Source organism: Protomyctophum bolini, assembly GCF_963924005.1.
Source record: "Protomyctophum bolini genome assembly, chromosome: 8".
In the NCBI taxonomy this organism is placed as follows: Eukaryota; Metazoa; Chordata; class Actinopteri; order Myctophiformes; family Myctophidae; genus Protomyctophum; species Protomyctophum bolini.
The window spans coordinates 7,798,755-7,812,426 of record NC_137869.1 but is presented as its reverse complement, the minus strand read 5'-3'; the positions used below and the strand labels follow the sequence as shown (position 1 = coordinate 7,812,426).

Genomic DNA, 13,672 nt, shown 5'->3' with positions numbered 1-13,672 from the left:
GAATGCAATGATATGGTGTGTCCTGTAAGCCCATGTGGGCTGGGCGCCTTTGGTGCATGACACAAAAATAAAGAAATCTATCTATCTATCTATTCAGGCCCATTCAATTAATCTATCACTACATTAGTTGCCTGTTCAAACTAAACTACACTTTATGAAATCATTGTTGCAGCCTACACACATATATTCAGGCCCATTCAGAACACATTTCCCAAATCTCAGTGATTTATCCACACATCGCTCTGTGTGTGTTGGCGTGTGTGTGTGTCGCGTCGCCCTCCAGCTGCAATTGCGAGTGTGCGCTGTGTGCAGGCCACACTACTGAGTTTAAAAACACAGCTGAAACATGAAGTGGAGTCTGTCAACTCCAGCAATTTCTTTCTTCCCATATTGCGCTGCAACGACACTGGGATGAGGCCCCCGAAGGGGGCCGAAATTCTAGTCCTCATAATAGCATGATACATGTTTAGAATAAGCATGCTATAGCCTGGGCCTATACTGTCTGTGTCTTGCAGATAAAACTGTTCAAATCTCTCTACCTGGAGGGGAGAGAACAGATGGGGAGGTGAACGGAATACTGTGAGCTGTGGGGTTCCATGCACAAGGAAGCATACTGTAGGGCCTTTACTGTACCTAGTATATTTCAAATGACATGACATCAGCTTGTGACTGCAACTTGTTCTTGTTCGCTGATGACTCGGCACGGCACTGCTGCTGGTCTCAGACAGGAACAAACTGGAGGTTGAAAAGGCCCTCAGCTCTGAACTCGGTAGAATCTGCACTTGGCTCACTGATAATAATAATAATAATAATAATAATACATTTTATTTATAAGGCGCCTTTCAGGGCACTCAAGGTCGCCGTACAGATTAAAAGCAGTACAAGAACACAGTTAAAAGCAGGAAAAAAAAATTAAACTAGGGCACAGCCTGCAGCAGAAGACACTAGAGGTCACACAGAGTTATAGGCCTGCCTAAACAGGTGGGTTTTGAGGTGAGTTTGAAATATAGTGATAGAGTCCATGTTTCTGATGTCAGGGGGGAGGGAGTTCCAGAGATGAGGGGCAGAGCGGCTGAAGGCTCTTGAGCCCATGGTGGAGAGACGGGCTGGGAGGACTTTCAGGGTGAGGGAGGAGGCAGACCTGAGAGACCGGGTGGGGATGTTGACGTGGACAAGGTCAGACAGGTATGGGGGTGCGAGGTTATGGATGGCCTTGAATGTGTGGAGAAGGATTTTGAAGTCGATACGGTATTTGATGGAGCCAGTGGAGTTGGTGTAAAACAGGGGTGATGTGACTAATGACAGGGGTTCTGGTGACGATACGGGCAGCAGCATTCTGGACTAGTTGGAGTTTATGGAGGAGTTTGTGGGGGAGACCAAAGAGAAGGGAATTACAGTAGTCCAGGCGGGAAGTGACAAGAGAGTGAACCAGGATAGCGGCACTGTGGGGAGTGAGTGAGGGGCGGAGGCGGTTGATGTTTCTGAGGTGGAAGTAGGCGGACCGGATGGTGGTGTTGATGTGGGTGTGGAATGAAAGGGTACTGTCGAGGACGACACCCAGACTCTTAACCTGAGGGGAGGGGGAAACCGAGGAGTTGTCAATGGTGAGAGTGAAACTGGGTTGCTTGGTGAGTGTGGATTTGGAACCAATGACTACCTCGGTTTTATCACTGTTGAGTTTGAGGAAATTGGAGGTGAACCAGGACTTGATTTCCTGCAAACAGGTACAGAGGGAGGAGGGAAACTATCTTTGGGAACTGAATCCATTCTCTTTGGATAAAATAGTAATCTCAGCAAGGCCGGCGGGTGACAATATCACACGAAAAGATGAAATTGTTTAGGTTCCATCCTGGAGGCCACCAATGTAATCTCACCCGTGTGAAGTGAGTGGTGCAACTCTGTGTGGGGCCAGAAGTTACAGACCGAGTCAGAGTTACTGTGTGGGGGACCCCAGGGGGTCCCTCTACTGCAGTGTAGGCCTACTGTACTGTAAACACCGCAAATCATCATATATACAGTTAGAGTGTGTGTGTGTGTGTGTGTGTGTGTGTGTGTGTGTGTGTGTGTGTGTGTGTGTGTGTGTGTGTGTGTGTGTGTGTGTTAGGCTGCGCAACAGTGACACTTGTTTGTTCAAGCAAACCAAACGTAAGCTGTCTATAGGAGTGGTTGTTGTTAAAACCTGTTTGCCTAGATTTATTTCCTTTTTCCCCCATTTATCTGATGAATTTAGCTTAGTCATACCAATGTGATACTACTTTATATTCTATCTTTGAAACCAAAGTAACATCTGATTGTTGCTGCTATTTTCCTTTTCCTTGGTAGAAATAACATGCTGACAGTAGGCATGAGGCAAGTTTATTCGTAGCACATTTCAACAAGGCATCCAAAGTGCTTTACAGTGAGACTTGAGAGTGAGACTCTTAACAGTCCACACCAACAATTCACAACACCGGTAGTTGCAAATTGCAACCAGTCGCAGCAGTCTGAATTGACCTGTTGCAGGTCGGTGCAGTTTTCGGATATTGTTGCAAGTGGTTGCAGTTGCAACTTTGTTTCGTTCATGTGTTGCTATTGGTGTGGAAAAACACACTAACACAGCATACATGGGCAACTGGCGACCCAGGGGCACATGTGGCCGGTATACTGAGGACAAAGAATACAGAAACAATACAAATCTTAACATAAAATTGAAATGTATAATAACATTACAGTGCAGAAGAAATACAACACCTCAGTAAAAGGCAGTGCAGTGGCAAGTCTATGGGATTGATTTACAATATGTTCTAGCAGACCTGCAGTAGCCTATTGAGAAGTTTAACTTGCACACATTTTTTCTATTCAGTGCCAATGTAACAAGTATACGGTAAGCGCCGATTCATACTCCTATTTTACCGCTGTTTCGGCACCGAAGAGCCGACTTTAGGACAGAACCCCCCCGGAACCTCAAATGACGTCACATTGTAGGCTCTACAGAGCCGAACCCACTTCATGAATCGGTATGAATCGGCCGTAAGTAGGCCTACTTAGGGGGCACAGGGAAATGTATTGGAGTAAGATGTAAATTGCAGTGGAATAATATTGAATGTAGACACTTAATTAGTCTGCCACTTACAACGTCTGATTTTGACAATGGGAACAAAGTTCAAATAAAATAGTGAATGGTTATGTTTTCACTCTCCACTGATCTCTCAGGTTCAGATTCAGACTGCAGAGGACCCGGGGCTTCACATTATGAAATCTCAAGGTGCAGAGTTCACTCTCTTTACTCCCAATATTTGCATTGAAAGAAATCCATTCTTCCCTCCAATGTTATAAAGGGCCGGTTTCTGGGAAAACAAAGAGTGAAACATCAAAAATAAATGAGGACTATTGGGCTGCATGACCTTTTTTTATTGTGTAACTTTTTGTTTTGATTTTAGCAAAAGTGTTGAGTGAGAACATGCTCTTGCCAAGAGTGTGCTGCTGCTGCTGCTGCTGCAAAAGTGTTATTTTATGTTATGGAATAGTTTTGTCTAATCCTTTAATCAACAAACGCTTAATTGGAAGGTGCCATTAAATGTACCTTCGAGTTCCTTAAAATATAAGTTACATTTAACTCTGTAAGTGTGTGTGTGGGCCATGAAGATACAGTACATTGTTTACTGTGGAATGAATGATAAACCTGAAAGTCTGACTAAAGCTAATAGAGATCAGTTTGTGACCTTTAAACAGCTAGCCAAATCTCTCTCTCTCTCTCTCTCTCTCTCTGTCTCTCTCTCTCTCTCTCAACAATTTGAACATACTGACCTGCATGTATTGGGAAAAGAGTGTCTGAGGATCCAGAGATTCTTTCGGTCCAGCGAGAGAGATGCGGAGACCTAGCCGAACTGGGAAAAAAATAAACACGAAAAAGATCAAATAAGTAAATAGTAGCTGCAGTATCATGTAAGGCACCTTGCAGAGGCAGGCATGGATATGTCTCTCTGCGGATGTCATGGTTCATGCTCCCACAGTGGAGACATTGGATTGTGTCTCAATTAAAGTCTACAACATGTCTCATATTCATTACTCAGTGAATAGTAAGTAATAGTAGGTAATGACCCTAAAAATGTACACTTTGACACTAATTTCATTATTATAGCTTTAAAAAGCAAGGCAACACCCGCACACTGTCTTCAAATGCAGCTAGTGAACCAGCAACGTTTTGGCCTATACAGCCTTCATCAGGCTATCTTTATGTTCCATACCAAAGGAGACCTTTGCATTGTGACTTGAAGTTAAAAGTGTCTCAACTCCTCCACTACAGTGTTTGTTTTTGTCTGCACCGATTACCAGAGGGGTGGGGCTAGGTTTAGTTAATTAATAATAATTTACTGCACCAGGAGGGCCCAGATAAGCATATCAAATAAAACACAATGTTATGATCTAAAGTTAACAGTCTGTCTGGTCCAGTGTGGTGAACCGCACAGATCTGCTATACATGTATTACCGTTTAATAAATATGATAATAACAACTTTGCTGCAGAGATTACATGATGTCCTTTATACAGTGGTGGAAAAAGTACTATTGTTTTTTTTTTTTTTTTTTTTACTTAAGTAAAAAAGTATCAATACAGCAATATAGAAATGATATTGTATTCAAAATTGATTTGAGTAAAGGTATGAAAGTATTGTCAATTTGGCATCAAAATATACTTAAAGTACCAAAAGTAAATGTACTTATTATGCATAAAATGTCTAAAAAGCTTTTGAAAATAGCAGATCTACAAGCTCAACACGTCACATCGCGACACGTTGTGAATTTGTAGATTGGATATTTTCAAATAGCCAAAGTATACATAGGGGTGAAGTGGTTAACGTATGTGTTGTTATAATAACCAGTAACTGAAGTTTTCAAATAATTAAAATTAATGTACTAAAAAGTACAATATTTGCCGCTGAGATGTATTGCACTAGAAGTAAAAGTACTGAAAATTGGAAATGCTCCAGTAAAGTAAAAAGACCTCAAAAGTATACTTGACCAGTAAGACGCGCAAACGCGGGAAGCGAACGCAGCTCGTACATATTTGGGTTCTTTTAAGATTTATTTTTAAGTTATTATCTTTTTAAGTCTCATGTCACCATGACTCAGCCATAACCATATAAGGAGTCCCCAAAGCAGCTATACGTCCAAATATGGAGTGTGTTGCATCAATCACAAACAAATCACTCAGCTCCATATATGGGCACAAAGGGGGGACACACGCACGCACGCACGCACAGACAGACATGATCTGCTAGGTCTCATAGTAAGTGCTCACTGCGTTCGCAATCACTGCGTTCGCAATTACATGTAGGCTACTTGTAGTTACTTTACACACCGCAGCCCTATGATAATTATGATGATGACCGTTGTTCAACCTGTGATTTTCTTGTTGGACACCAGATCCCTCAGAGCAGACAGCTGAGCTCTAGGCAGAATGGACAGTGGACCGTCCTCTTCAGTGCCAACGGAAGCGTCCTCTCTGATGAATCTCTGATGGCCTCGGTGGCCGTCATGTCCAGTCACATTGTTGACGTATCCAACATGCTGCGCTGAGGAGTGAAGATTACATGACATGACATTTCAGATTGGATAATACTTAACTGGATATAATATAATAGTTAACTTGACTGGAATATACCCCCATGGGGTCAAACGAAATATCTTCACAGAAAACAGCAGACCTACAAGCTCACAATGTGTTGAACTTGAATTGGCTTGTAGATCTACTTTCTATACAAACCTTTGGCCAGAATAGGGATGTTAGGCATGGATTCAAATGCATTCATTGATCTCCAGAGAGGAGCGATAAGAACAATCACCATACCGCCCAACACAATACTTTTCTGTCTGTCTGTCTGTCTGTTTAGAGTACGACCTATTGACCCCTTACCGGTTTGGGAGCCAATCTACATTGACACATTGTGAGCTTGTAGACTGGCCATTTTAACTATTCAAAAATGTTTTTCAAAATAGTAAAAAAAAAAAAAAAAGGCAACGAAGTTTAGGGCGAAGGGGTTTAGTGGTGACGAAAATGGAGCCCTACAGGTGCCCCAAGCCCAATAGCTGCTATAGGCCAGCATCACGGCCAACACAAATCTTCTCTCTGGGAGCCCCTGACACAGAACATTTTCAATTTGTGGGTCCTGGTCACAAAACAGTTTGAGAACCACTGATTTAAAGTGCATGGTCAAAATGGAAAATCAGAGTCTCTTGTGCAAGTATAGAAAAAACAGTAGCAGATATAGAATCACGGTCTCTTGTGCAAATATTAGACATGTACATTTGCCAGTACAGTCAGCAGCAGTACGTATAGATATTGTATAATCTCTGCTGTTGCTTCATACTGGTTGCAGTAAAGAGCTGACCTGTTGACATGGTGGGTTCCAGGAGGACTGCTTGTTCCTCAGAAAAGCCTGAAAAGAAAAAGAACAGCCTGTAACTTCTACTCTTTCTGGTAAACCAGCAGAATCTGACAGAATAGTGTTGTCTCTCGTACTCTCTCCCCGCTTATGGACCACAATGGAAACAAGCCCCAGGGATCCTTTTAGCATAACCTTTGACTGTAGCCTACTGTACTACCTGTAGGCTACTGTTAACACACTTGTTAATAAAGTACTCAATCAATCAATCACTCAATCAATCAATCAATCAAATTTGTGTGTCGCAAGTAAAGATCTCCTTTTTTCCTACATTTAAAAAAATGTCTTATTACAAAAGATTTAGATTTAGGTTAAAAAAAACATTTCGTCAATTTAAAACTAGTTTCTAAACTAATAAATGAAAATAATAAATAAAATCTGAAAATCAAATAATTGTGTGCGTGTGACTGCGAGTGTGTGTGTGTGTGTGTGTGTGTGTGTGTGTGTGTTAGGCTGTGCAACAGTGATAGCCTATACTTGGTGGTGAAAAAAAACGCTATTCCCGTGCTCGGACGGACCCAGCCAGCCAGCCAAGGACACACACCACTGAAAAAGTGTGAACCACTGCCCTGGCCTGAAGGCTGACCCATATTCCTACTGGTGAACTAGTAGCACTAGAATCTGAGACGTCAGCTTCAGCACAATAGCTTCACAATTTCACTAATCCTGTCACCCAGATTCACAATGAAGGTGGAGAAATGGAGATGACTTCAATGAAACGTATAGTTTCGAGTATATAAGTTGACAATATAACACGTCTATTACTTTGTTATGCCTTCTGTTTGTTATTTTATATTTAACTTATACAATTTAACTTCTTTAAAATAGCTATTCCATGTTTTGTTGCTGTCACTTTGCAACCATATTTAAAAAACAAATGCTACTAACCCTCATTCTAAAATATATCTATATTATTAATTATTATTATTATAGAAATGTTTTGTTTTTTAAGGTAAAAATATATTTGAAATTAAGGCTGGGATAAGCGCTGGATGATTCTTCATACTGAAATATGATCAATGGATTTTTATAACAAAAGTAACAACAAAATTGCACACATTGCGATTAGACACGTTTTTGTTTCAACCTGGTGTCCCAATTTTGAAAATGTTCAAAAAATAGGTCACAATGCAAAGCCTATGACAAAGTATAAATATGGTCGGATTACCGGCAAGTGGTTAACTAAATATAATTCCTTACCTTGTGCATTTGCAAGGTAACTTCCAAGAAGTAGAAAACACAACACTAGATCAAAGCCAACAGTAGTAAGGGTTCTGGTAAGATCCATGCTGAGAAGAGAAGAGTGAGGTAGAAAAGTAAGTAAGGATACCGTCTTAAACTTTGTGGGATGGAGCATTGCTACACAGTGTAAACCCTTTTCACACAAAACACAATAGATCAGGTCTGAAATAATAGGTATTGTATTTCAGCAGGCCTTTGTCTCTGTTGGATCTCACAAAAAGAGGGAGTGGTTATTTATACTCATGGGCCCACCTATGAGTAAAAATTTACAAAAATCACAAAAGCATTATCAGAGTTTCACAGAGACTCGAGTGGATCGAAGACCGAAGTGTATAGTTCTATTGTGAGAAAATGTAGCCCTAACAGTGAGTGTCATTACTGTCATAATGTGACAATCAAACATTTTATTAATTCTACATTTCCACCAAAACAAGCTATTTTTTGGTTCCAGTTCTGAAACAGATTGTTTTCAGTGGAAACACTCTAAACTGGGACTGGTTCAATATCAGGCAGGAAAAAAAGAACCACACCGGTTCAACCCCCGGTGGAAAAGGGGCCTGAGAGTGTGTTGGCACTGGTACCACTGGTACACTGGTACCAAGCACATTGGAACTGGTACACTGGTACCAAGCACATTGGAACTGCATCTCTCACCATGAGAGCAGGTAAGAAATGAGAATAGCTCTGATTAAAAAAGTGCCAAGAATGTCACAACCCAATGTACAAATATAAACAGAAGTAAGAAGAGCTTGTTGACATTGGGTAATTCGGTGAATGATTCACCATCGACTAATGCGGCATAGACGCTGTCAATTTAATTTAAATCATTCTCCATCCTTGATTAGCGTTTGTATCTCTGTTCTTTTTTCAAAGCATCCATATAGACCCTAGCCGCCCTACTATACATTAGGAGGGCAAAGCAAGATGTTATAACAGGAAAACAACATGTTCACATCCTAAGCCTATTACAGAACGTAAGAAATAATGTAAAGAGAGCACAGCCCTGTAGGGTTTCTTTTGCAATAATGAACATCTCTTTGAATTATTCTATTTCTTAGGCCTATTGTGAAATTTAGTAGGGATGCACCGATATGGAAATTATACTGATACCGATATATGTTTATTTAGTTTTTGTCTATTTAATTTCCCCCTTTTGTGACAGGGAAACAAATACATCTTCAATACAAGAAATAACTGTTCAGAATCTACATCTTGGTCAGCTGCATATATTATCTGCAGCTTACTTCTGTTGGTGAGTTGGTTATCTGCCAGATCACCAACACACCACACCACACAACAGAGCCAACGCAAAATGCATGCTTATCAACAACAGATAAATATCGGCTACTGCCATCAATGTCAGATGTTTCTGCCGATACTGATATTGACCAATAACGTTGAATATCGTCCGATATTGATTATGTGGCCGATACATCGGTGCAATTAGTAAATAAACACAAGGCTTATTAGTAAATAAGCACAAGGCTTAATTATGAGAAATTAACGTCAATGAATTTCATTACATCATTCTCATGTAATGTATATAACAGATTTTGAGTGACTAAATATGTGTGTTCACATCTTACCTTGCCTATCATACTCATAAATCTAGGAAATTACATAATAGTTCAAGTCCATGTTTTCTTTTGTTACAATGTTAAGCATTTATTAACATTGCTATTCATTTGCACCATGTGGTGTGGTTCTGCATAATTTGTGGTGTTAGAGTGCCACCCTGTGGTTAGTTTGAGTGTTAACATGTTCATTTTCATCACATGGGGTTTACCTGAATCAGAGTGGGCAATTTATGTTACAGTATTTGTTTTTGTCTGCAATGATTACCATTAGGTTTTAACTAGGTTTAGTTTATTAATTACTACTGCACCAGGAGAAGAAAAACATAAACAGCAGTGTACATTAAAGCCTCACTATGTAACCTTTTTAAATGAATACATCTAAATGTAGTCCAATTGTATGTTAATACAATATAACGTATATTGGGGTGGTTGCATTTTGTCTAACCTTTTAGCTCTTTTATTGAGACATTTAGATCGTGTCTCACCCAGATGATCTGACACAAATATTTACCTGATGGTACCCGATTTATGTGACAGTGTGATTTGAGTCTGACTTATTAGCCAGGCTATGCCCCACCCCCTTCTCTCTACCTTCAAAACCGCACAAAACCTGTTTAGACTGTAGCCTTCCCAAGCAGATCTGTATTTAACTTGTTACATGTACTGTTTTAATGGTTGTTTATTTTATTTTCTTATTCCCTCCCCTGGCCCCCACATGTAAAGCGTCTTTGAGTACATTTATGAAAACTGCTATGTAAGTCCTGATATATTATTATTATCATCATCATTATTACTGAGGGAAAAGCTGCATTGACTATCTTGAAAGCCAATCCCATTTTTAATTGCTTAACACTGTCTTCTACCCCGAGCCATCCTAGGCTAGCAATCTTTGATTAACCTTTTTTCTTTGATCACCTTTGATATTGATGCCATGCATGCCTTTCACTATGTCCGTTTGTTTGTATCCGTGTAATGACTTAATTTCACCCTGCACTCTGTCAGACTCAGAGACTATATTCAGACCAGAAAGACCAGAATATATAGTCATGAACTGCTATGGAGAGGAAAAACCACAACAGAGGTTTCTCTTCTTTCCGCGTTCTTTCAAATAAGACATACTGTACTGTAGCTACTGTGTACAATACTGTGAAAACTATTTCATCTGCCAGGAATGAGGAAGGTTTTATGTCATATATGTTACCGGTAGGTGTTGGCAACTTGGCACGCTGACAGAGCACACAATGAAGTCGATTTTGTTTTGATCTTTTGGATTTACAGTGAAGGAAGGTATAGCTATACAGTACCTGCAGTGTTTGTCAAAAGATTCTGACGTTTAATTTAGTTTGAGTCATATTTTACTTTTAGTCATCTGAAAAGTTTTAAAATGCCGTAGCAACATCACCCAAACGTTTTTATTCCGGAAGGTCTCCCAAATACAAACATTAAATTATGGAATAGTGATGGAATGTATAGGCAGTCCAATATGGATGGATAGAATATGAAAACAAATAAAAACACTCGTCTGAAGTGAGGGCCGCTCCTATCATCAATTTCATACATCATCATACATCACATTTTGATAATACTGTTAATAAATACTTATACTCGCTATGGGGTACACACATTGCTCAGCCAATCAAATCATCACCATGGGGTACACACAATCACACAAAGCTGGGCATATAGGAGGGGCTAACAACCCCTCAAAAACTAAACTAAACAATTTAACCATATCAAGACAAAAAAATGTATGAATAAGGAGACAGATTTTAGGTGTGCATGTCCTTAATGCTTTAGTTGACTGACCAAAGGTGAACCTTTGACAATGTGGAATGTGACAGACATCACAAAGCATAACTTTATTGATTGATAGATCAAAACATATATTGACCATGCATGCAGGAAGAGTTCAAGCTGTTATGCAGGGCTTTCATTCAGCTATAGGTTCAGTGTTCAAGGCCTCCCGTGAGGACGATTTGTATTATATTGTTTTATAAAGAATGGAATAAAAACTTATTTTAGTTTGACTTTTAACCAAAATAAGGGGTGCATATACATAAAAGTGGCTACTCGGAAGCTAATGTAGAGGTTGGCAGAAGCCATGTGCAACAAAAACAAACTGGTGCAGCCCTTATACTGCTCTGAAACCTCTCTCTATCTCTCTCTCCCACACTCACGCACGCACGCACACACGCACGCACGCACGCACACACACTTTAGTGCAATTTCCATCAGGGTTTTCTCACACAGAGTATTCTCTCTCTCTCTGCCTGTTTGGGTAAATAACTAGGAAACAGCTAGTGAGAAATCCCAGGAATGATGCGACAGAAACCACAATGGGAATGACACGCACAGTCCCCACTGCATCTATCACGGCGCTCAGGGCCAACGCTACCAAGAGCTGACTGATATAGACCTGGCAGGATAAGATGGCACAGTCAATACCGAAGCCTCTTCTAGTGTTCTCAGGGCTGTGCTGAATGAACTCTTCGATTTCATGGTATTGACCCAGTAAAGCATAAGGACAGTAGGAGATGGTCATGTCCATGACACCCATGCTACTGATCATCGCCATGGCAATGTAGACATTGGGGAAGATCGCCATGACAGCAGTTCCTATGGAGAACCCCAGGGTTCCCAGCATGTAGATGACCTTGATGCTCAGGTGAAAATGATCCAAATACTTCTGAAGGAGGGCAGAGCTGACGGCGGCAGAAGCAGCATAGATCGCGAGTCCCCAGCAGCCCATCTGCACCCCTTTATGGTAGTTCTGGAGCTCAATGGAATTAGCTGGTGCCGTGGGGTCTCCATGGTAGATAACTTGTCCCATGAAGTCGGTATAGAACAAACCCTCAGCTAGGACAGAGAACCACGTAATGAGGTGACACAGACTTAACCTCCACAGTTGGCTTGGCATCTTGAACATTGAGAGCCAGAGCAGCCGTACGGTTGTGCGCCCCGCTGGCCTGCCCTCCAGGTCTGAGTCATCGGATGACGGACACTTCCTGCTGTCTGCATTCTGTTGGATCTCACATGGCTCATCAGGGCTGTGGGAGGAGGGGGTCGCCCCAGACAGATGGTAGACCTGTGATATCACTTGTCCAGAGACATCTTCCGGGGGGAAGATGGAATGTTGTTGGTTGTCCATTTGTGGGTGTGATAGGAGTGAGGTTGACGTGCTGAAGGGGAGGTTCCCTTGCTCAGCAGAGCCGTGGAGGCCTCTCACTGGATGGGAATGACCAGAAATAGACACATCTTTGACTCCATCTTTTGACTCCTTACTCTGGTCCAACAGGGCAAGGCTGTCAGCGGAGTCAAAGTGGTCACCCGTCTGGCCATTCATCTGGGGAGGCTTCAGTGGGACTGTGGGCTCCGATTCTACCATCTCACCGGTAGGGGGAGAGGTGTCACAAGGAGGAGGAGGTGGTGGTCGTACAGGGGGAGGAAGAGTAGGAGAGGAGTCATAATTGACGTGGTTCGTTGATGAGAAGACCTCCTCCATCTCGTGCTGTGACTCTGCGGGCAAGCAATGTGCCTCAGGGAGGAGATTATTTGAGTTAGGGTCACGATCAGGATCTAATTGTTTGGCTGTATCTGGTATGTCTAAGGCAGAGTGATGGTTACTCAATGCACACTCCACATCAGGGACGTCCACCTCCAACACGAGATCCACAGGGTTCTCTTCATGAGCGAAGGCGTCCTCCTCTCTAGTTGGGTCAGGGCCATTGGGCTTTAAGGAGGATTGGCTGCAGGGGTCCCCGTCTGTTATGGCCTTCGCCTGGTGGTATGGTTTGAAAGGTTGCTCAGGAATACTGAACATGTGCAGTATGACAGCGACGATGAAGATGATGGCAGTAAAGAGGAATAGGATCTGTTCCTGGTGCTTGAATGCACGGCCCAAAGCTGTGTCAGTCCAGTCCAGACCAGCTAACAAGTAGCCCACAGCGCCGCCAATCCCAGCAGCAAAAGAGTGGATATTTAGAGCCATACCTTGCTCCTCAGCACTGGCAACATCTAGAAGGTAAGATCTGATTGGTCCCTCAGTCGCGTCGGCGCAGAAGTCCAGTACCACCACGCCCAGAACAGTAAGGGCGATGCCGATTGGCTGGCTACCGGGGGTGTCGCCGACAGACAGACCTATCAGTGAGCCGTTTAGAAACAGTGCTACGCCCAGCAGCACGCCCACACACAGGGCCAGTATGAAGGGTCTTCTCCTGCCCAATCGTAGAGTGCAGCGGTCACTGAGAGAGCCAATCACAGGACTTAACATCAGACCCATTATAGGGCTGGGGAACCAAGTTAGACTATAGTACTGCTCTGGAAGGCCTATTTGCAGCAGCAGTGGCGTTACAAGAGCCGTTTCCATGGCATAGCAAAAGGCACGGCCCAACATCACCGACCCGTGCATCACCCAGCGATGCAGCGGTATT

General features: G+C 42.1%; 1 protein-coding gene and 1 long non-coding RNA gene across 2 annotated transcripts; both read right to left on the bottom strand.

Annotated features, from left to right (window-relative positions):
• Window positions 1-3,786: 3,786 nt before the first annotated feature.
• On the bottom strand, window positions 3,787-6,419 carry LOC308319355. Its single transcript, XR_013964463.1, has 3 exons — window positions 6,370-6,419; window positions 5,380-5,553; window positions 3,787-3,866 (listed from the first exon to the last, which is right to left on the bottom strand). It is a non-coding gene; the product is annotated as an uncharacterized lncRNA (long non-coding RNA).
• Window positions 6,420-11,484: 5,065 nt separating this feature from the next.
• Window positions 11,485-13,650, bottom strand: LOC308319584 (solute carrier family 45 member 4-like; the record flags this gene model as incomplete). Its single annotated transcript, XM_080769686.1, has 1 exon — window positions 11,485-13,650. One exon carries the CDS (start codon window positions 13,648-13,650, stop codon window positions 11,485-11,487), a length of 2,166 nt encoding a protein of 721 aa, XP_080625812.1.
• Between the last annotated feature and the right edge of the window lie 22 nt (window positions 13,651-13,672).